The sequence below is a fragment of the Embiotoca jacksoni genome, unplaced genomic scaffold (genome assembly GCF_022577435.1).
Source record: "Embiotoca jacksoni isolate LCO1_2020_lvr unplaced genomic scaffold, fEmbJac1.0.p SCAF_1, whole genome shotgun sequence".
NCBI lineage: Eukaryota > Metazoa > Chordata > Actinopteri > Embiotocidae > Embiotoca > Embiotoca jacksoni.
In genome coordinates this window covers 26,148,753-26,172,384 of record NW_027185229.1, presented here as the reverse complement: position 1 = coordinate 26,172,384, position 23,632 = coordinate 26,148,753, and the positions used below count along the sequence as shown (strand labels likewise).

Genomic DNA, 23,632 nt, shown 5'->3' with positions numbered 1-23,632 from the left:
ACGGCACACATCAAAACGATGTCCATCATGTAATAGTTGAATTTTATTCAGAATATGCCGGACTCTTACTCTTTTGCAGCGTCTTTATGGTGCAGCTGGTCAGACTGATGCCATTCATCTGCGTCTGCCGCTTCAGATCCTCCTCCAGCTCCTCCAGCTCCACCTTCAACCTGGACAGCACCGTCTCCTTCCCTGCTGATGGTTTCTGTCCGCACACGTACGCCCTGCACAGACAAAACAAACGACGGTGAAGTGAAGATGTACGGACTTTTAACGATTTCAAAACGAAGAATGAAAGCGAATCTCACAGGGCGTCCTGCATTTTTCCTCCAAAGTTAAACGTCATGTCTTTATCGTTGTCCTGCCGTTGGCGCTGCAACGCTTCGACCTCGGCGTGGAGACGCTCGAGCTGAGCCTCCAGCACCTTCACCTCCTCGATGTTCTCCTCGCTCATCATCTCCTCCATCTTAAAAAGGGAAAACGCCAAAAGATTATCAGCAATATGCTTCATGCAGAACACGAGCGGTAAGCGTGACCCTTATTGATGTTCATTAAAACTTATAGGAAGTGTGTTGTAGTCTGTATTGTTGATGTCTGTCCAACTTAGAAAATAAACCACACACACACACACACACACACACAAAATTTCCCCTCGGGGATTAATAAAGTAAATACCTACCTACCTAATATGTATGTTTTCATTATATTCTGCTGTTTGCGATTTGTAATTTTCCTTGGGCGTAGTTGACAGCAGAGATGCCGACAGACTAACCTGCACTTGACCCACGTGTTGCACAGTTTGATTGACATAAGTCTCAGCCTCATCATATCTCCTCTCTGCTTATTTGTTGTTGTTGTTGTTGTTTTTTTGTGGTAGTCTTTGGACCGACAAAAGCCAGAATCTGTCCTGCAGTTGTCGACTATTAAAACAAACTCGAGCCAATCGAAATGTGGGGTCTGAGGACGCAGGTCAAAGGATGAAAAATGCTGGGAAATCCCACATAAATGAGGAACACCTGGTCACCATAGCAACGGTGTAAAGTTATCTTACCGTATTCATTGGTGTTAAAAAAAAAAAAAAGTTTCAATAAACAACAAATATTTTCACAGTACTAAACCCACTCGTATAAAATAACGTTATCCCATTTAATTGAAGAAAAAAACAAAACCCCGGACATTTCTTGTTACCTGTTTAATGTCCGTTTCTTCGACGTAAAAACCAAAACAGCTCGTGAGGAGTTCACTTCGTTGAGCCGCTTGAGACTCGCGCCCTGTGGACTCAACCACTTTTCATCTGTTGGAGGGGTCAATTTATTTCTGTAGAGAGGAGTCAGGCTTGTCAGTGTGCCTTTGTGGATACAAATACCGTATATGATAATAAATACGTATTATTAAAGTATTTTTTAGTGCTTTATAGCTGCTAATAGATGTTGTTTTTATAAAAGCTGACCGAGCAGGAATTTGTGAGTCCCCCTCGATATTGGAAGACGCAGGACGTAGCAGACGTAGCTGATCAAGTGAAATCGATTTAGCTCTGATCGAGGAAATACTTGTTATTTACTAATTTATTAACCGTCGCAAGGAACAACAACAAAAATCATAATTTTCCAGCATCCATCTCTGCTCTCATTTGGATTTTTTTTTCTTTTTGTAAAAATGGTTGTTGAATGTCTTCACTGCGGAACTAATCTGTTCAGCAGAATCAAGACCGGAAGGAAATCTCGACCGGAGTGTAGCCCCGGACAGAGATTGTGGTGACACCAGTTGGACACATGTGAGGTAAACATTTTGTCGTCTTTTATGCATGTACAAATGAAACCGGTATCTTAATTGTGGAAACAGATTAAAACATTTATAAGTGCGTTGATTTACTCGTATTCTGTGTGACGCTATTTTCGTTCCGCGAGCGTTTCAGATTTGAGCTTTAGTTTGAGTTGGACGGAGACAATAAAGTCAACTAATCAATCACTGACAATAAAATACACTTGATATAATAGTGTGGTCTGTTCGTCCAGGGAGGTTAATTGCTATAATTTAATCATATCTGACAATATATAAGTTGTAAGTGTTATGACTTACATTCAGTTTGCAAAGTGTGTCCAACTAAGGACAGTTTCACGACAACTGCAATCAATCCTGTCCTCTGAAACTTATAATGTTCAATTTTTTGTTGTTGTTGCAAAAACTGCTTTAAAGAAATGTTGGTTCAACAACAACAACAAAAAAACAGGTCAGCAGTAGCAAAATCTACAGCCTCTAAAACGACCAAAAGAGAGAAATTAACACTAAATATAAATAAATAATGAAGGTTTCCAGTACAAGCAGCAAAGAGTCTAAAACAGCTGTCACCGGTTTTGCATCAAAGAGCATTCAGGTCATAGAACGAGTGAAATGTGTGTTGTAGTGCATATAAATATTCTCACAGAATGTTTATATCTACATCTGTTCCATTAATTGTATATAAATATATATAAAATGTTTAAGGTCAACAGTCCGTCAGCAAAGTTATCTAAAAAAAATGTTCCTGATTGATCAGCACGTACTCTATGAGTCCCCCACCTGTCCATCGTCTCCTGACGGACGCGTTGGTGCAGATGACAGTCACTGCCGTTTGTTGTTTTGTGCAGTGACCGCGTTGTCGTGGATACGGAGCAATGCAGCGGCTGTACGTCGGCGGGTTGAGCCACACCATCACCCAGAAGGACCTGAAGGATCGATTTGGAAAGTTCGGAGCCGTGGAGGACGTGGAGCTCCGGACCAGGAGGGACGAGGACGGTGAGGGATCTGAGTTGAGAGGTGGCAGCAATAAAAAATAGGGATAGCAATACGATGTTTAACTTCTGTCTATTAAATGCATTATTTAATATTATGTATATTCCACGACATACGCAGAGTTTTTACAATTGTTCTGCTAATAAAATTAAAAAAAATCACAAAATAGTGTAACTTTAAAAAAAAAAAAAAGTTGACCGTGATGGATTAAATCTCTTAAAGTGTCTGCAGGCTGATTTTTCATAGAAATTAATTGACAGCTAAATACTGATGACGAGTGTGGCTTTAAAAAAATTTCAGTGCGATTATCGAGTCAGGTTATATTTAACGGGAGAATCAAAAATGAACAGAAACGTTTTTATCGGGAGTCCCGTTGTGTTTCACGTCATCGTTCCTCGCGTCTTCTAACTTGCGTTTCTTCCTCAGGCGTTCCTTACAAAACCTTCGGCTACATTAACATCAACATTTCAGACGCCGACCTGAAGAAATGTAAGAGAACCGAGCTGTGATTTCTTGAACTGATGTTCATCCAGACTGTTTGTGGGACACATCAGCTGTCATAACGGGGGAAAAAAACTTTTTATTTCACTGTAAACATAATCAAAACTTAAATCTGGTTCTGGGAAGTTATTCAAACATCACAATGTTGAAATATTTTCATTCTGTTGGTATGTTGTTCATCTTTTATCAGATAGATTTGATGTTATTTGAGTATAATACACATCATGTATTGTTAAAATGATGATGTTTTTTTCAGTTTTTCAGTCAGATTCATGTTTTTTTTTTTTTTTTGAGAATTAGTGTTCTGCAGCATCAGATCCGACTGAGGGGAGCTGATGCTGCTGAAGTTTTGTTTGTGTATCTCAGCATGAAGCCATTCGTTGTGTTTACTCCTCCGCAGGTATGACGGTGCTGAACAAATCCAAATGGAAAGGAGGAACTCTGCAGATTGAAACGGCCAAGGAGAGTTTCCTGCACAGGTACAGCCACGTTCACGTCACCATGGAAACCTAACCTAACATTAACGCAGAAGTGAGTCTCCACTCATTTCTGTGTTAGAGGACGTTGCTAGAATAAACAGTCAAATTAGTTGACTTGATTTTGATTAGGGCTGACAATTATTTTCATTACTGACGAATCTGCAGATTAATTTCCAATTAAGTGATAAATTCTTGTATCTGAATAGTGTGAAAATGCTTCGTGGTTTTCCCAGAACCCAAAGTTTACAGTTGTGTCAAACAGAAAAATATGGAGAAGTGGAAAGTGGAGGAACTGTAATCAGGTAACAGTTGTTTTTCCTTGAAAAATGACCCGAATAATTAACAAATTATCAGAATAGTTGCTGATTAATTTCCTGTTCTCACTGGTATGAAAAGCCAAATCAAACACATGAAGAAGGATCACACTCAGTTTTTGATTTCAAACTTTTTAAGAATTTTAGAAAACCTTTGTCTTGAACACGTCAGCGTGACGAGTGTGTTTGTTGTCTGTCAGACTGGCGGAGGAGCGGCAGGCGACGGCGGAGCAGCGTCTCCGGCAGCCTGCAGTCGACGACGAGAGACAGAAGCTTCTGGACTCGCTGAGCAAAGCCGGCGTGGACAATTTCACCATGAAGGCAGCGGTGCCGGGGACCGAAGTACCGGGACACAAGGTGTGTGTGTGTGTGTGTGTGTGTGTGTGTGTGTGTGTGTGTGTGTGTGATCCAACGATACAAAACATAATGAATTTTAAAATTAAAAGGAATGTATTGATTAGATTAAAGGTGTTTGTTTCATGTGAAGCGTGCAGGTGGTGACTGTCTTCTGCTTTCAGGACTGGGTGGTCAGTAAATTCGGTCGGGTCCTCCCCGTCCTGCAGCTCAGGCGTCAGATGGGCACCAAAGCCCGAACCGTGAATTACGACCCGTCCAAATACAGCCACAACATCCGCCGGCTGGACCGACAGGCCGCGGACGAGTCCACGCCCGTCGCCCAGCTCACCTGGGAGGTGCAGGGAGGGGACGACGACATCAGCAAGAAGAGGCGGGGCGAGTTCCCCGCCTACAAGCCACCGAGATCCAAGAAGAGTCGGCCAGAAGTGGTCGACTCCAGTCCGGCCGTGAGCAGAACCAGGTAACCACGGGACGTTTTTGTGACACCAGTTTGTTTCTGTAAATCCCCAAACTTCCTGATGGTCTCTGGGATTCCATATTTTCTGGGCTTCTCCGAGGAGTTCCTCTATTTTCTGAGATCCCGAAATGTTCAAAATGATAACTCGATTTATGAGAAATTTCTGGTGGACCCTGGATTCTCAAATATGTGTAGAATCTTCATAATTCCAGTTTTACTGAATCCTGGGATTCCCAAGATTTTCTACAAATTTCTTTTCTTCCCAAAGTTTCGTTCTGTGTTTTATCCTCGCTGAGTTTCTGTCAGAGATTCTCTTGGTGCCAACTATCTCCTGAGATTGCTAAAACCACCTCCCGGTCTCCTCCGTGTTGTTCTCTTCCTCTCAGGTCCGAGCCGGCCGTTAACTCCGTCAACCACAGCGAACCTCATCAGTTCACCAACGGATTTAAACCCGCAACCGACCACAGAGCGGCTCAGAGGAAGTGGACGCGCGCGACCGACAGCGACGTCGATTCGGACGAAGAAATCCGCCGGCTGGTGGCGGTTCAGCAGACCTCCCATGGTGCACTGCAGCAGGAGGCGGAGGAGGATCACCTGGAGGTGGTCGGACACGACTACTTGGTGAAGTCCAGACACAAAGGTGACAGAATTTGTGTTTATTGTAAAGAGAAGGAGGCTTTTAGGAGGATATTTTGGCTGAAATGTCATTTCACTCAACATCCTTCTTAATCTGGAAGATTCTGATGATGCATTTTTGAGGTCAAGGCCCATGTTGGTAATTGAGACTTTAAAATGTTTTTAATAATATATATTAGTTGATAAACATTTTTGATAAAGGTTAATTCAATTTAGTTGATCAAAAAAAAAAAGTGTCAACATTTGTACATAGCGAGATACTTTATAGTGTAAAAATAAACTGATCAGCTCTCTAAACTATGTAGACGGAACCCTTTCTTATTTATTTCAAACATTTTTATGGAAACAGAACCAACAGGAATTATCTGTAAAAGATTGAAAATGTAATGATAGTGTAAGAAAACAAACTTTTCTTAAATAATTACTGGAAATGTTCGAATTAAGATGATAAATGATGAATCTCATCCTACGACCTTGTAAAAATATTAAAACCTTTGCAAGAACCAGACTGTCTTTATGTTTCCAGGTGATGAAGACGAGGATGACTACGACTCCGCCGACACAGATGAACTCTTCGCATCCAAGAAGCCTCCTCCTCCTCAACCTCAGAAGAAGAAACTCCCCCCCAGCACAGCAGAAAACAAGTCAGGAAACAACGCAGACAGGAAGAGAAAGACGAAGAAGGAAAGTAAAGTCAGAGAGCAGGAAGAAGAGGAGGAAGAGGAAGGTTCAGTAGATGCCGAAGAACAACTCGCCTCCGGAAAACCGTCCTCCAAACAGCAGAAAGCAGATTCTAGTAAACGGAAACAAAGTAAAAAAGTAGCAGTCCTCCCTGTAATAAACCCCTCCGATTCAGATTCAGATATTGATGATGATGATGATGGTGATGAGGATGATCAAGAGGAGTTAGAATCAGCAGGTTCATGCTCCGATTCTGATTATGAAGCCATGTTTTCTAATGTCACCCGTCTGGAGATCTCCCTGGCCGATCTGCAGATGCTCGCTGAATTCGATCAGCAGACTACAGCTCCCAGCATCCTTAGCAGCGGCCTCCCCGTACGTACTCCCAAGAAAGGCACCACGCCCGAAGAGATCCTCGCCGCCCTCATGGAGGAGGACAGCAGCGACGACGAGCAGGAGAAGAAGAAGAAGAAGAAGAAAAGAAAAGGCGTCGTGTCAACGTCGCTGCCCGCCTTCCAGGGAACGAACACGCTGGGCGAGGGGTCAGAAACAGACAAGCAGCAGAAGAGAAGGAAAGAGGAAGAGGAGGAGGAGGAGGAGGGAGAGGAGGTTAAAAAACAGAAGATGAACTCTGAAGCTCCACAGCTGAACCACAGAGCAACAGGCAGCAAAACCAGCCAACAGAAACGGATAGAAGCAGAGAAAAAGACTGTAGAGTGCAGTGAGGAGGAAGAGGAGGAGGAAGAAGAAGCTGTAAACCCAAAGAAAGCTGAGACTAGCTCTTCCTCTAGCAGTGACGATGAGGAGGAGGAGAGGATGAAGCCCAGTCAGACTGTTCATCCAGCTAAATCAGCTGCAAAGGCTTCACCTTCATCCCGCAGCTCCTCTGAGGAAGACGAGGGTGAGCAAGAGATGATTCCTGCTGTGGATACAGCACCTCACGGCGAATCCTCCTCCGGCGAGGAGGAAGATAAGATGCAGGCTCCTCCCCGGGTGGTGTTGGGAGCCAAGGAGGAAGAGGAGCGGCAGAGGAAGGCCAATATGAGGAGGCTGGCGGCTGTGCAGCAGAGACAGAAAGAGGCTGAAGAACACAAGAAGCTCATCCAGGGAGCTCTGGCCAACCTGGTGTGTGTGTGTGTGTGTGTGTGTGTGTGTGTGTGTGTGCGTGTGCGTGTGTGTGCGTTGTTTTAATCTCTAATTTAACATGTAGACAAGGAATATAAACTGGAAATTAATGTCCATTAATCTGCATAGTCCCTGGAAAAATATACAAACAATACAGAAAATAAACAACAGCAAAAAAAAAAAAAAAGCGAGTTTAAAAATGAAATTTGTATTTTGAATATTTAATCTACTTTTTTTTTGTCTAGCTTTCTCTAGAAATGTTATTGTGTATTTTAAAAGACTCTGCTGGGAATAAGTATCCATGTCTTGTCTGTTTTCTTTCCTCAAAAAAGTTTCAATGACTGCATTGATTGGTCCGGTGTTCACAGCAGCTGAGGAAACGTTCATGTAAAAAAGATTTCCTCTTTGCATGATATTGTTAATAATAATGATAATAACTGTGTTAATCTCTGCTAGGATGCTCCGACAGCAGGAGCAGGGAAACACATCGTCTTTGGTTCCGATGATGATGATGATGAGGATGGAGATGGTGAAGATGAGCAGCAGGCTGTCTCAAAGCTCGCAAAGTCAAAAAAGAGCCTGTCTCAGCACGGCCAATCAGAGGCTACAGGTGACGAAGCAGCGGCCAATCAGAAAGCCGCAGTGAAAGAAAAGGTGAGTGAAGACGTACTGATGTGAAAGAAGATCAGATTTAGTTTATTTAGATTTCACCTTTGAGGTCGTGAACATTTACTTACTGCCGTTTCCTTCATATAAACATTCTGGACTATTCGAGACTCGCATGTTGAATATTTGAAGCGATCATGACGACCTCACCGTAATTTGAACTGCGTATCTGTGTGTGTGTGTTTTTAGGGGCGTCTGAAGGCTTCGACCCCTCAGCTGTTCGACGACAGTGAGGATGAGGAGGAGGGCGATGAAGAGAAGGACGGCAGCAGGTTTGACATCAGGCCTGAGTTCGAAGGTCGAGCAGGACAGAAGGTGAGAAAAAAAGAGTTCACACGGAGCTGCTCCATGATGTCTGATTTCATATATAAAATGTAATGTATGTCAATACACGCTGTCCTCAGTTTTAGAGTCCAGATCACATTGTCTCCAAGGAAGGAAAGAAAGGGGCCGCATAAAAAAAAATAAAGGATCACCAAAGTCATCAGGGTTCATCATGAAGGCTGAAACTTTATGACCCCTCACAGATGAATCGATTAACACCGATTATTTAGTATCAACAGCTCAACTTGAGGTCTGTGATTTATTAGAAGTGATGAGTGAACAGACTCGAGACACTTTGACACGGGCCGAGTGTTTACGGCCAGATGAAACGGGAAGTCTTGTGTCAGCAGTGGTGAATAGTTTACCGACGGTGATCCGAAGAAGAACAAACCATGAAGGTTTACGGGACAACTTGGAGCCAGACACCACAGGACACCATCACGTCGTCATGTTCGGGACAATATGTCCCAACAGAGGAGCTCAGTGCAACATATGGCCTCCTGCCTCTGATGTTGTTTCGTTTTGTTTATGTGTCCAGTTGATGGCGCTGCAGTCCCGCTTCGGCACTGACGACCGTTTCCGGATGGACTCTCGCTTCCTGGAGGAGGACGAGGACGAGGACAAAGAGGAGGAGTCAGGTGAGGCCGCGGACGTTGGTACGCTCTTGTTGGCGGTCTGCAGAAAAGGCAGAGAGGTCCGAGCTAACGGCGTTGAGGGTTTTGTGATTCAGAGACGAAGAGGAGCCTGACGGAGGAAGACGAGGCTCTGGAGGAGGAGACGAGGAAGAGCCTGTCCATCCTGCAGGACGTCCTCGGCAGCAGCCAACCAATCAAGACGGCCGCCAAGGCCAAGAAGTTCAGGTCGGCCTCACGCAGAAACTGAATCACGGACACGTCAGGAACATGTGATACTTATAGGAAAAGATGTTGAAGTGTGTGTGTGTGTGTGTGTGTGTGTGTGTGTGTGTGTGTGTGTGTGTGTGTGTGTGTGTGTGTGTGTGTGTGTAGAGACGTGTCAGCGCTGCACTACGACCCCAGCAAAGAGGAACACGCCGCGTTTGAGACCAAAACCGAGGACACCAAGAAGGAGAGGTACGAACATGGAAACGATTATTTTATTTGCTCCGATACCGAGATGATCAACCTGATAGATCACCGGCCTGAAGTGGCCATTTTCCATGAAAAGACTAAAACCAACAAGTTCTGATTTTCTGACCTCCGTACGCAGCCCCTTCAGTTTCCACCAAGGATTTAAAAGTTTAAAACATTTTTAACAACATTCAAACAGGAGAAAAAGTCCATTTGATTTTATTTTCAGCGGCAGATTAATCCACGAGAGTTTGGTTTTGACAAGTAAGAAACATGTGGAATCAAAATGACACTAATTCTGGTCCTGTTGGATCAGTTATTCATTTAATATGGCACATTTTCATAGACAAAGTCACAAAGTGCTTCACAACAGTAATACGAAAAAGAAACGTGGAAATATTAAAAGTAAACAACAATCGCAACAAACAACAACGGACGATTGAAATTAGTTCGTGTACTTTTGTACTGTTAAATCACGACTGCTTGAATCTTTACCCTAAAGATTACCGAAGTACTCATCCAATCAGCCTGTCCTCTAACTCCATCTTCTACCTGAACTCGGGTAAAACTGTCATGTGATCTGTTGTCTTCACAGCAAGTCCGCCAGGAGGAAGAAGAGGGAGGAGGCTCAGAAGCTCCCGGACGTCTCTAAAGAGTTATTCTACGACGTGACCGGCGACCTGAAGGCCGTGTTCGGTCAGACGAAGGACGACAACACCAGAGGAAAAGACGAGACCAACTGGGACCAAGTAGAGGAAGGAGAAAAGGAAGGTGAAGAAGAGCAGACCCCGCTGTCGTCTCTCTTCTCGGCTGATCCCGGCTCTGAGAAAGAGGACTCCTCCGGATTTAAGTTTTCCTTCTTTGGAGACGACCCAGAGACAGGAAGCGGAGAGACGGGTAGGTTGAAACTCAAATATTTATCCCAAACCGCCAGAGGGAAGTTTTTTTTTGTTGTTGTTGTTTTTTTTCTCCTTAGATTTTAAATATCTTTGTCTCCAACAGCAGAGTACAAAGTGGAGAGCATCCAGGCTCCAAAGGTGTCATGGCAACAAGACCCTCGTTTCCAAGACAGCAGCTCAGAGGAGGATGGGGATGAGCAGGAGGAAGATGAGGAGCGAAGCAGCAGCGGCGTCGCCACTAAAACGCCACAGTGAGAAAAATGAAGATTTAAATCCTGTTTGAAAAAGCTGGTTCACACGACGATTTTCCACTCAGGCTCCAGCTAACGATGTTTTAATGAAGTTTATTTATTCTTTTGTCAATTAAATGTCAGGAAATGCTAAAAAAGAAAAAAAAGGATTGTTATAAATCTCCAGAGACATCTTTAGACTTCCTCGTTTTATCTGACAGTCTGTCCAAAACCAAAGTTTATTTTAATTTATCTTAATTTATGACTAAGAAAGGTGTCGTATCCTGATATTTTCGAGCAAATAGTGAATATTTGACTTTGTTGTTGTTGTTGTTTGAAAAACTTATAATCACTTATAATTTTTTGAATGATCATTCATTGAAAAATATTTTTTTAGATGAAATGTGGTCAATAATCCAGCTGTGTCACATCAAAGGCTTCCAGCCTGTTTGAGCAGATCCATTGAAATACAAAATCATCTGAACGTCTGCGTGTTTCTGCGTTATTGTTCACAGACAGCAGACTCCTGCAAAGACAGATTTCTTCTTCTTCTTCCCCGACGACAGCAGATTGACAGGTGAGACGGGGACTGAAGCATTCAGGGAAAACGTTAGACAGTTTAAATGACGCTTTTTTTGTTTGAACTTTCATTCAGCGGCAGGTTTTAAATCCCCCCCCCCCCGAGGTGAAACTTTTAACAGCTCGCTGACGGATATTTCCTGAATGTTGCTGCTTCTCTTAAAAGTCGCGTGGAGCGTATTTCCTGTGCGATCTCGACCCCGTGTTTTGTCTCCCTCAGAGGGTCCCGGGATGTTCTGTCGCGTGTCTCAGCTGGAGGAGCAGAGGGAGCAGTGGGAGGAGAGGAGGAGCGCGCTCAGACAGGTCGGTTCATGCACAATCAGAATTTAAGCACACACAGCAAAATTGGAACTTGGACTGACTGCTTAGTAAAAACACACACGCACACACACACACACACACACACACACACACACACACACACACACACACACACACAACCTGTAGCTGTATTGACTGCTATTATTGCCTTAGTGGATTGTCTTTTTGTGTTGCAATTAATAATTAATAATAATTTTAAAAAAAGTTTCTACAATCAAAAACAGTCATGAAACCAAGAATTCAATCCTCATATTTTTAAGGAGACGTGACTCTTAAGTGTGCTGTTTGTTTTTTAAATATTATAATATTTTTATTTATTTTACTACACTGTCAGTTGCTTCTAGCTGCAGTCTGTAGTGTTTATTTTTTTTTTTTTACCTTTTCCAGTTCAAATCTATTTGACTGAAACTAAATATTGTTAACTTCAGAAAATGTGAGCTGATTTGGTTGAATATTTATTTTTCATGTTTTGACTGTCCTCTTTGTTTCCGCAGGAGTACCGCAAGAAACACAAAGACGCCCGCAGGAAGCTGACATCCTCCCTGAGGAGCTGAGGATTGTGGGAACAGAAGTTCTTGTGTTACATTTTTAGCTCTCACTGGACTGAACTTCCAAGAATCTGGAGATGATGGATTATTTCTTCGTCTTGGTGCTTTTTTTTTTTTTTTTTTTTTTTTTTTTTTTCTCAGACCGTTTGTAACAGTCAGCAGGAGGGAAACCAGACGACTGCTGAGGTCACAGATTTGCTGTTTATCTTAGTAAATATTGAGATATTTTGTGGTCAGAACTTCCTTTTTGAATAGCATCTGGTTTGGGTTTCTCGTTAGTTGCCACGGAGACGATGCTGCAAATGAACTGAAGGACAATTAAGTAGCAGCCAATCACAGCTGCATACGAACAAACCTGTTGTTAAAATAAAATGAATGAACAGAGTGGTCAAATGAAAAGAGAAATAAGCTCCTCAATCAAGCAATGATATATTAAAGCTTAAAAGGGTTGGGTATGGATGGATTTTTAAAAAAAAATTTTTTTTATCCATAAGCATTTATTTCTCTATTTACGAGGTCATTTAATGAATTCCTTTTTGTTTATTTGTCAGTTTTGGTCAATAAGCGATCTGAGAACTGAGGTTACATTTTGATGACTCCTGCGGATTTTGTTAACAGCTGATTTGATGAGAAGCTTCAGTGCTGCTTTGTGTTTTGTAAAATAAAATGAAATGAGATCTTGTTTATTTGAATATGAAGCTTTCAAGTTTGTTTTTATACCTCCCAGATGTCGACAGTCCCATCAGCTTCAGCTTTACTTTGTGTTTTTGGTTTATTTGGAAATGTTAACATTAAAAACAGATAATATTGGTTATTTCATCAGTGTCGGGCAGCAGATATACACAAACTGAAGACAGTGATAATGTAATTGGATAATATTTTAGAGTCAAGTGTTGATGAAAAGCTGCCCCAAATTAGTCAATTTACAAAAATAGTAGTTTTGTCATTTCCGGCCAGGTTTCACTTAATATTGCGTTGAGATGTTCTTTTATTTTGAAATGTCTGACCGGAAGCTCCGCGTTGTGCTCAGTCTGTCTTGATCCCTGGTGAATAACAAGTGCTGACCTAAGCAGGAGTCTCAAAACTTCTGCATCAGGACCGGAGGGAGGTCGGACTGTGAATCAGACTGATATATGGACGCTTTCTATTTCAGGAGTGAAGTTTTTGTTGCAGCACATGTCTGTGAAAGAGGCGGATAACACGGACCAGTTACAGTTTGTTAAAAAATGAGCCCGGTTTGGTGTCTTTTGCTTCTCTTTCTGCAGACCGCGGAGCTCCGTCATCTCCTCACGGATCCAAAGTTTCTGTCCGGGTCTGCGCTGGAGACGCAGCCGGCGCAGGATGCAGGGGCACCTGTTGCCGGGACAGAGGTGTCTCCCTCCCCGGGGAGGAGCTCTCCGGACCGGGTTGAAAGTTCTGGACTTGCCGAACTGAAGCGAGTCGCGCGTGGGTCCAAGGACGGGAGTTTCAGGAAAAGAGACCCGCTCCCCCAGAACAGTTACGGGTACCCGCGACGGCACGACGACCCGAGCGGCTACTTCACCACACCGCGCAGCGGCCGGTTCACTGCTGCCCCGCTGGGTAACTCCTCGTCCGGGCGCGGGACGGGGCTCCTCAACCCGCTCTTCCCGGTCACCGACGGCTCCTACTGGGCGTACGCCGTCATGCTTCTCGCGCTCGTCCTGTTCGCCGCGGGCATCGTGGGGAACCTCGCGCTCATGTGCATCGTTTGGCACAACTTCTACCTGAAGAGCGCGTGGAACTGCATCCTGGCGGGACTCGCTCTCTGGGATTTCCTCGTGCTGTTCTTCTGCCTCCCCGTTGTCATCTTTCACGAGCTGACCATGAAGAGGTTGCTGGGAGACCTGTCCTGTCGGCTCGTGCCCTACCTGGAGGTGAGGAAAAGCTGAAGACGCGCATGAATGTAAACATTCAACAAACGGTTCGTGACGCTTTAAGGTGTAGTTTTAGAAACGGTGAGGTCACTTTTTAAGTTCAGAATTTGAAACGGAAGAAAATGAATCCAATAATAACTAAACTAAAAAAAATTATACATTTCAAATTAGTAATTCTTTTAAAGATATTATAAATGAATTTATTAGGTTATTAAGTATACATAAATATATATAATTATTACTATTAATACAGGTAGCAACAGGTACTATAGTGGTTTTGCAGTGTTACCAGTAACCTTCTTTACTGCATCCAATTACATTATTATTTTTTTTTACCTTTTTGATTAATTGCTTAGTCAGAAGCTAAATTGTAAAAAAAAAAAAAATTTTAAAAAGTGAAACACATACACGACAGTTTATCAGATTAGAAGATGTCACCTTTAAATGTCTTAAAGATATTCAGATGTCAGTCCATTGATATAAAACAGGAGAAAAAAACTCTTATTGTGGAAGCTGCTGGTGTTTTACTTCAATGAATAATTATTTTTAAGATAATATTTGTCAAATATACATTTGAATAATCAATAAATCCGCTATTTATTTTAGAACTTGTTAACTTACTGTTTAAACTAAACACGTGAGATAAAAGTTTGGAAACAAAGTCTTTTTTCTTTTCTGAATTCTTGATAACACTAATGCAGAGTCCGGACATAATGAGGCAGCGAGAATGTTTACACAAACTACTGACACAGTTTACACACTATCAGTTCTGTTTTTATACCCATGTTTGACTCATTGTAAGTGATTTCCACTTCTATAAAGAGACCTCCAGGTCTGTGATGAATGGCCGGCTTGTGTCTTTGTCCGTCCTCAGATCCAGCAGCCGTTCCTTTGAACAAACGTGCTGTTATGGGCTTTCTGGCCTCTTCAGCTGTCTGTTATGAACCGTCAGGCGAGGCCAGTGGGGCCCCGCGTGAAGCGACTCTTCTTCCTCCGACCGCAGAACCAACCAGTGAAACACAGAGACGTAGTCATCGGGGAGACTGGGGAGTTTGTTCGCAGGTGCAAAGTTTCCAAAACTGAGTCTTTGAGTAGTATTGCTGCCTCTGATGAAAAAAAAAAACAAATGCTGGGTCCTATTTCCTCAATGAGCCACGGATAGAAGTCCTTTTTTTTTTTTTAATGTAGAAAATCAGTTCATGAAGGATTAGCAGCTGTTCAGTTTGCAGAAACAAGTTCATCTCCCATGTTTTAAAATGTACACGATTTCCAGGTCCAGTGCTTTTGCAGCAGGCATAATTCCTGGAATATTGAAAAAAAGTCTTGCAACTAATACAGAAAATAGAGCTTCAAATGATGATTGTTTTCATAGTTCTTCACGTTTAATTGAACGATAATAATCATTTGTGCTCTAAAATGTCAATATTATGTGGAAAAAAATGACATTGCAACTTCTCAGACTTAACAGTGACGTCTTAAAACATCTAAACTACAAAGAAATTCAGTTTACAATCGTATAAGACCGAGAGAAGCAACAAATTCTCATTTAAGAGTCTAAGAACTCGAGAACATTTGGCTTTTTGTCATTAAATTTTGTTTCAAAATTGACTAAGAACAATCGATTGATTATCAAAAAAAGTTGCTGATTGTTTTTCTGTTGATCAAGGAAACAAAATTGTTTTTCCAATGGAGACATTCATGTTGAGAAAATAAGACTTCTGTTTAATATTTCCATCGAAATATCAAAGTCGACAGACTCTAGCTACTGACTTATCTCCGGGTCTGAGAGTCCAGAGGATTATGTGAAGTTGAAAGCTCAGACACAAGTAGGATTAATTGAGATTTACCCTCTCAGAGAGATACTGCAGTGCTCTCACAGACTCTCGGGTTTCCCACTGTTGTATTTCCAGTGATTTCATCAGTCTGCTGCTTCGACGAGGACACAAAAAGTCCGGCGGCCTGTGGAGTCCTTGTTTCTGCCTCTAAACCAGATCTGTCCGCCTACAAGAGCCTCAGATCACTGAAGTGGAGTTTTCCTCATAACAGCTTGTATGAAGTAGTCCTTAACAAGGTCGGGCTGCCGGGCCTCCTCCGTTCTTTGTTGCCTCACCTATTTTTATGTTAATGAGCGAATTAAATTCCGGCTAATTAGTTAACGTATTTGAAAATGCTCTTTTGCTCGAGAGGCGTTTAAAGGGGGTCAGGCTGCCAGCTGCCCCCAGTGCTCTGCTAGTTAAACTATTTTCATGCTAATTAAAGCTCTGTGTTAATTATCTTGAGTTGTGTCTTAACTGTCTGAGGTCATTAAGCACTCACAGAGGGAGGACAAGCCTCCGTAATGATAGTCTGTGTTTCAGCCCCAAAGCGCCGACTTCTAATGTGCACCAGGCTCTGATGAATGTCCCCAAGCTGCAGACTCAGCAGTGTTACAACACAAAGACGAATCCCTCTGCGAGTCCTTTTTTAAATTTTTTTTTTTTATTTCTGCCATCTGACTGATAACGGAAGCTTGTTTTTGTAGCTTTGGCTCATCATGCCCATAGATTATAGCATCACAAAGGAGGAGGAAATCCTTAGAGTTGTTGTCCAAGTAAGCTCTCAGTCGAGCCAGCGGGTCACGTCTGAAATCTGAAATCAGAGCGAGCAGCATGAATTTAAAATGTTCGAAGGACAGCATGAAGGTTGAACTTGAACGTAGCTCTGCATTGCTGAAAAATAGTTGGGTTTGTAATCGTAAATTTGAATTATATTGTGCTGTTTATCAGACGGACCCTTTCAGTCCCACTTTACAACCAGGTTCAACCAGGCGGCCTTTTATGAAGGGTTTAAACGTCTTGTTAATTGTTGTTATAATATAACTTTTACAAATCATTTTCCAGCTGTAAATAAAAGCAATATCTGAGTCACATAACGGGACATCGGAGTTACAGGAGTTGATTAATTACTCTTCGACTGGTATAAAACTATCCTGGTTGAATCCTCAGACCCAAAATAGAAACAACTGCAATAGAAAACATCTTGTTCTTTGGTTAAAAGCGTAATACTCTGGGTTTTTTTTACCCCTTTAATGGCGAGTTAAGGCTGAAAATCCCTGTTTTCGAGCATCAGTGATTCACTTTCAGGCTCTCGGTCGGGAGGATGGATTCGGTGAATGCGGTGCTGCTGTTTTGTTCACTTCTGTAACATCGACAGGTTTTGAATTCGCAGCCGCTCAGATTACAAAGCGGTACCACACCAAATACACCAAATACACCGGTCAGTCTGCTACAGCAGACACTGTGTCAGGGTGACGTTTTGCCTCGCTTGAGAAGAACATGCATGTAGGTCCACGTCCGAAAAAAAGGTGGTCGCGTGCTGAAGTACCAAAGTCCATATCGGGATACCGTCCATACTGTTGGTGACAGTTGGATGGATCAAACTCAGGAGAACTTGAGAAATCAAAAGTGGGGGATCAGACTCGATCTGATTGGAAACCTGATGATACTACGTCCCGCCCACTGATAGCTCTAACCTGACTGCACCACTGGCCTGTCAATCAAACAGACACGCCCCCCCCCCCCCAAAAAAAACCAAGTCGTTTTGAAGTTGTTTTTCTAATAAATGACAGGATTTTTTTCAGATGGACCGCCAGAAAATGTATAAGAAGGAGTGACTTTAGCTAACAACACTGAGATAACTAGGGTAGACCTTTTATTGACTGAGAATTTTATGAGAGAAGTTGAATGGAAGTCTATGAAACTGGAGGCTTTTTGGGAGCCGACCTCTAGTGGCACTCGGTGGTATTGCAGTTTTAAGGCACTTCTGCATCGGCCTCTTTTTTCAGACCCGGAAGCTACGAACACTTTTATATAAAGTCTGTGCTTGGCGTGAAGACTGGAGGCTGTGGGTCAACAAAAACACACCTGCCAACACCTCTAAAGGCTCACAAATGGACACGTCGTCTCTCATTTGTTTCATCACATAACAGAAATGTGGAAATTTCAGATTTAGGGGGGAGCTCCGCTCTGGGGATAACTTTAGCTTGTACTGCAGACTTGATGGATGAGAGCAGCGTGCTGGTGCGGCGCTTCGAGCTGCGACCACACAGTAGGAGACCGCAAGTGTGAACAGTCGCCCGTCTACAGCCGGACTGGTCTTTTAATTAACGGCCTCTTAATGAAGTGATTTCCTGTTCTTTCCTGTCGTTTCTCTGCCAGGTGACCTCTCTCGGCGTGGCCACGTTCAGCCTCTGCGCTCTGAGCATCGATCGTTTCCACGCCGCCACCGGCCCCGGGCCCCACCAGACCCCGAAGGTGGAACCCTGCCAGTCCATCCTGTCCAAGCTGTCCGTCATCTGGGTGGGCTCCATGGTGCTGGCCGCTCCCGAGCTGCTGCTGTGGCAGCTCCTCCAGGAAACCGTCCGCCTGCCGATGCTCCCCGCCAACCTCCATCAGAGCCAAACCACCGGCTCGCTCATGGCGGCCTTCAGGTCCCGAACTGACGCGCTGAAGGTGGACATCTGTCTCCGCGAGCCGTCCGAGGAGCTGCCGGAGAGCGTCTACGCCCTGGTGCTGACCTACCACGAGGCCCGCATGTGGTGGTTCTTCGGGTGCTACCTGTGTCTGCCGCTGCTCTTCACCCTGGCCTGCGACCTGGTGACGAGGCAGGTGTTGGCGCAGCGCCTGCCGCAGAAACCCGGCGGCGACAAGGTGACCGTCAGATGCTCCTCCACCTCTTCATCCTCCTCGATGACGAAGAAGAAGAAGCCCCACGTGAGGGAGCACAGGCTGCGCACCACCGTGATGGCGCTCACCGTCCTGTACGTCGCGTGCAACCTGCCGGAGAGCATTTGCAACATCACCCTGGCGTACGTGTCATTGCCGGTGACCGCCGCGCTCCCGGCTCTGGTTCTGCCCACACTGAGTCTGATCGGACAGTTCCTGCTGTTCGCGCGGTGCTCGGCGACGCCGGTGCTGCTGCTGTGCCTGTGCCGCTCGCTGGGCCAGGCCTTCATGGACTGCTGCTGCTGCTGCTGCGAGGAGTGCCTCCCCGACGGCAACTCCTCTTCGTCCTCCTCCGCCTCCACCGCCGCCACCTCCACCCTCTCCTCGCCCACCTCGCTCTCGCCGCCCTCCCTGGCTCCTTCCAGCAAAGAGGAGACGGAGAAGAGCGCGACGCCGACCGAGCCGGCAGTCCTCGACAGAGCGAAAGACTCTCCGGCAGCGATCGGGACACCCTGCTGAGGTCCAGAACTGAAGTTAAACACAACTTTGAAAGATCGTTCGGGTTTATCACAGCTTGGTTCTTATTTTGGTAGTTTTGTCCAACATTTCACGAAATAATAACAACATTTTAGTCAGTTGATAGCTGAGATCTGGGAACATGGTTGCATCACTAAAATAGATCTGACAGGACAGATCGTTTGGGAACGAACCAAAATGTTATTCAGATGATACTACACAGCCAAAGGTATGAGGACAGCCATGTTTCACTGTGGTTTTTTTGTGATTGCCAGATCTAATGAAAGCTAATTTTTTTCACTGAAGAAATTTCGTGCCAATGCTCTTGTGGATTAAATGAGAGAAAATCCTGCAATCAGGATCTCAAAATCCAGTAAAATTGTCATCATACAGAGGAAATGTTGTTCCTCACTTTTGACCATGTAGTGCGAACGAGCCCGGTGTTACTTGACCGAAATTCCTTGTGTGAATTAATATAAATATATATTCATGGCCAGCTTATATTGAGGATTGTTTCCATTACTTGCATCCAATTGGGTGTCAACCTTTGGTTCATTTTGAAACTGTTGGATGTCGTTGCACTGAAACCGTTCGCACCGTTGCTCCGAACGTTGTTGGAACTACTTCAAGGTCATCGCGCTCAGCCACGCCCACTGGATACAGGGTTTCCAGACTTTCATCACAGTAAAGGCTGAAGCTGTGTGTCTAAACCACTTAAATTGATATTAAAGTTAGTTTTCTTGCAGTAAAATTACAATATAAAGCAAGAAGAGGATCTGTGAAGTGTGATGAATATTAACATTGCTGAATTTCTCTGTTAAATTAACCTGGAAGTTTGTTTCCAATAATCATCTGCCTGCTCGTGTTTCACAACCTATCAGGCTTTTTTTTTCTTCTTCTTCTTTTTCTTTCTCCTTGATGCAACCAGATTAAATCAAGGTGATATATTAATAACCTTTTATTTTTTTTATTTTTTTCAGAGGTTAGCTATTATAACTGATCAAATGGTCAAAATTACCAAAATAAAACCCAGGTTGTAATAACTTGTAATAGTCCTTTAGTCTCTGTATAAAGTGATTGGGTAGAGCCACTGTAGATCAGAAGTTTGTCTGACTAGTGTTACATTTTTACACAGATTATAGATTATGTTTTTTTAAAAGGAGATTAGATGGATTTAATTCCATTATTGGACATTGGATATTAAACAACATTGTTGTTTTGCAGTTTTTTTTTTATGGTAAATGTACATGTTGTAGTTATTGATAATTGTCTAATACTTGTTCAGGGTGGTAGTGTTACCTGTAAGTACTGTATAAAAGACACTGGAGAATTTGAATTTTGTGGATTTTTTTTAAATTTTTTTTTTACTATTATTTGTTTATTGTTGCTGCTCATACATGACGCATGTATGTCTAAATTACACCTCGTCTGCAAAAGATTTGTCAAATAAGTAGGACATCGCAGCTACAAATGTGAATTGCTAGCCGCGTAGATAGCGGGTTTAAAATAGGATGAGTTGTGATGTCAATCAATTTTGAAGCAATGTGAAACAAACGTTTGACTTTTTTTTTTACTTGTTTTAGTAGTTTTGGTTTAATAAAATGTCAATTTTCTTCAAGAAAAAACTTGTTTTTTTTTATATCCTGTGAGTAATTGCCTGTCAGTGTGTTTTTTTTAATGTTTGGTACTGTAATACACATGCCGTTGGATGGATGCAGAAGCTTTTATACTCTCTGCAGCACAAATGTGGATTAACTGTCACTGACAAGTCCCCAACAAATTCTCTGTTTCCCTCTGTTAAAAACTACAGTGCACAAATACCAGTGGGCTTCAGACTAAGTTCACCTGGCAAGTTAGGGAAGTTAGAAAGTATTCAGACACTCACTTTCTCATTGTTGGCTTTGGTTTGCACCTGAAATTTGTAAAGTAAGAAAAATATGAAATTACTTTAGCCATATCCTTTAAGTGTCCTCGTGCACCCACAAAAATGTCTCCCTGTTAAACAAAAAGTTCACTTGACAAAAACTGTCAGTAATGGATACTGAGACAGTGTCAGGGTGGATTTATATGTGTTTATATTAAACAATGGCAGCATCATTTTGGAATCTGATGACATCCAGGGCCAGTTCAGGGCTTGATGAGCAGAAAGAAAGTCTGAGAAAATAGAAAAGTAAAAAAACAAAAAAAACATAAATGAACAAACAAACCAAGTGAATGACGAGAAATTTATTTTCCTTCCAATCAAAGTTGGAAAAACAGGCCAGAAGACAAAGAAACAGTTCCTGGTTCCCCTAAACCATCACCTTATTTAGTAAGTATCTTTTGGGGGATTGTTGTGTGGATTCATTTTATTTAAAAAGAGAAAGATGACTCATGTCGACTCTGATCTCCTCTGGAAGGAATGCTGCGCAGCAGAGCTCCCGACACCCACTGAAGGAGGAAGCTCTTCATGCCTGACTGTGACGCTCCTTTTTGTCATTATTCAATTATTGAAGGTCACAGCTTCACAATAACAGTTGGCCTTTGAGTTTCTGCACACATAATGAACACAGTCGCTCTGTGACCAGTTGCTCGGGAGAACAGACAAGAATTTCTTGCCCGCCCGAGTATTTTCAGGACTTTCTCAGCTTTTATTTAAACATTGGCCTATGGATTTGTCATGCAATTCTTCTGGCAGAAAATATCTACAGAATTGTACAAACACTGTGGAGCAGCCAGAACGCTGTCGTGTTCATTCAGAAATGTAAAACCTAAAACACAGGTTTGGAAATATTAAACATATTTTAAACGTGAACGTTTCTGCCAAATTTCCAGAAATTCCCGTGGGGCATTCCTGAGATAACGCACTTACGAGAATGGGTCAGATGGAGAGGACGAACGTGAAGACAATGTGACTTTGACCTTTGACCTTTGTCAACCAAAACCTAATCAGTTCTATACTGAGTTCAAGTGAACGTTTGCACTAAATTTCAAGAAATTCCCTCAAGGAGTTCCTGAGATATCACGCTCACAAGAATGGGAGGATGTGAGGTCACTCTGACCTTGGCCATTGACCTTTGACCCCTAATATGTAATTAGTTCATCCTTGAGACCAAATGAACATTTGTTCCAAATTTGAAGGAATTCCATCACAGACTTCTTGAAATATTGGGTTCACAACAATTGGTTGGATGGATTGTCAGAATCTGGACATCAGCACAAGCAGGCAAAGACTTTTATTTAGAAATGATATCCTACTATAGATTTTGCAGCAAAAAAAAAAAAAAAGAAAAAAAGTTTTTAACTGTTTCGTCAAAAGAAAATTGTGTTTTAATTTTGCCAACCGCTTCAATTTCACAACCATGAGTCAGGGCAGTATTTTAAAACCAAAGGTGCTGTTGCCGTGGCAACAAAGGATAGGTAACTTTAAGGAAGTAGTAACTTTAATGCACAACATGGCCTAGTTTAAGTGATCATGGTGAGCCAAACTCTTTTCTAAATCTAACCAGGGTCGTAATGGTTAGTGGAACATGAGTCGTTAGTCAAATTTACAGATGTCAGTTAATGGATTTACAAATGAACAATTTAGTAAACAAAATTACACAAGGTAAACGTTTTCGTATAAGTCCAAACGCAAGCCTCCGACTGGTTCACACCGACCGATTCAAAATCAGGCCTCACCCCTAAACTGGAGCCAAATCTGGCTGCTCTGCTTGGGCTGGATCTGGCGGGAAGTTTGTCCTCCTGGACCAGAGAACAGGACGTTTCTCCACGAGCGTTTTAATGGGCCTACTTGGCTTGAAATCTGGGACAAAGAGGGTGGCTAACTGTTTAGGCTCAGAATGAGTCTTTTATCTTGTGCAATTTTATGTGCTATTTTTTGCCGCGGGACTAATCCAAGACCCGAACAGGAGGCACCAGACGGGCCAACACGACACACAGGAAGACGGGCGGGGAGGTGGAGGTTCTACTAACTCGATGCTTCACTCTCACCGAGCCCAGCTGTCCCGAATAAAGCCAAAAAAACCCCCCAAAAAAATCACATGAAGCCTGAAGCAGTGGGGGAAAATATCAGCTGTTGTTCAGCTGGATGATTATTTGAAGTGAATGAAGAAGTTCAGAGTACGGAAACCTTCTGTTTTGGCTACTTTGGATGCTTTGATTTTGCTGCGAACACCTGGAGGCCCTTCACAGATGCAGACTTTACTTTAAGAACCGCCGCTGTAAGTCGAGTCCCGGTTCCTTTTGAGCTGAAATATTTGTCCTCCCACGTCGCTGTGCCTGGGCAAAGAGAAGGAGGAGGGGAAGCCTCAATAAGGCCTGCTTTGTTCAGGCGTCCCCCTCTCTGGCTCGGAGAGAGAGACACTTGAACAAAGCCGCATATCAATCGCCATCCAGCCGAGGGAGTTGCTAAGCTACACGACACCCGCCGCCTCCCACCGGCCGCCCCCCCCCCCCCCCCCCCGTCACGGAGGGAGCGGAGAAGAAAGAGGGCCGAGATGCAGCAGGGGAGGGAAAAACTTCTGCAGTTCGCCCAGATGAGCCAAAAACCAGAGGTCCTC

General features: G+C 43.2%; 3 protein-coding genes across 4 annotated transcripts in view; 2 read left to right on the top strand and 1 right to left on the bottom strand.

The window, feature by feature from the left end:
- cenpp (centromere protein P) overlaps positions 1 to 1,268 on the bottom strand; it is an 80,308-nt gene extending 79,040 nt beyond the window's left edge. The window contains exons 1-3 of the mRNA XM_069150396.1: positions 1,189 to 1,268; positions 309 to 466; positions 70 to 224 (exon numbers count right to left, since the gene is read on the bottom strand). Of these exons, the coding sequence (XP_069006497.1) occupies positions 70 to 224; positions 309 to 466 (313 nt within the window). The 5' untranslated portion in view covers positions 1,189 to 1,268. The remainder of the gene's footprint in view (positions 1 to 69; positions 225 to 308; positions 467 to 1,188) is intronic.
- A 461-nt stretch (positions 1,269 to 1,729) lies between these two features.
- nol8 (nucleolar protein 8) lies at positions 1,730 to 12,669 on the top strand. Of its 2 annotated transcripts, none has more exons than XM_069150299.1 (18): positions 1,730 to 1,779; positions 2,628 to 2,775; positions 3,199 to 3,261; positions 3,674 to 3,752; positions 4,267 to 4,423; positions 4,585 to 4,883; positions 5,267 to 5,520; positions 6,043 to 7,322; positions 7,779 to 7,976; positions 8,178 to 8,303; positions 8,851 to 8,950; positions 9,043 to 9,172; positions 9,320 to 9,403; positions 9,996 to 10,297; positions 10,406 to 10,550; positions 11,045 to 11,106; positions 11,329 to 11,411; positions 11,924 to 12,669. In XM_069150299.1, the coding sequence occupies exons 2-18, from the start codon at positions 2,655 to 2,657 to the stop codon at positions 11,981 to 11,983; spliced, it is 3,543 nt and encodes a 1,180-aa protein (XP_069006400.1). In that variant the 5' UTR covers positions 1,730 to 1,779; positions 2,628 to 2,654; the 3' UTR covers positions 11,984 to 12,669. The 2 variants fall into 2 exon arrangements, with proteins under 2 accessions (XP_069006400.1, XP_069006392.1); XM_069150291.1 differs by having other exon boundaries at positions 10,403 to 10,550.
- A 398-nt stretch (positions 12,670 to 13,067) lies between these two features.
- gpr37l1a (G protein-coupled receptor 37 like 1a) lies at positions 13,068 to 20,716 on the top strand. The gene is made up of 2 exons (XM_069150279.1): positions 13,068 to 13,872; positions 18,069 to 20,716. Exons 1-2 carry the CDS (start codon positions 13,204 to 13,206, stop codon positions 19,092 to 19,094), a joined length of 1,695 nt encoding a protein of 564 aa, XP_069006380.1. The 5' UTR covers positions 13,068 to 13,203; the 3' UTR covers positions 19,095 to 20,716.
- The last annotated feature ends 2,916 nt before the right edge of the window (positions 20,717 to 23,632 follow it).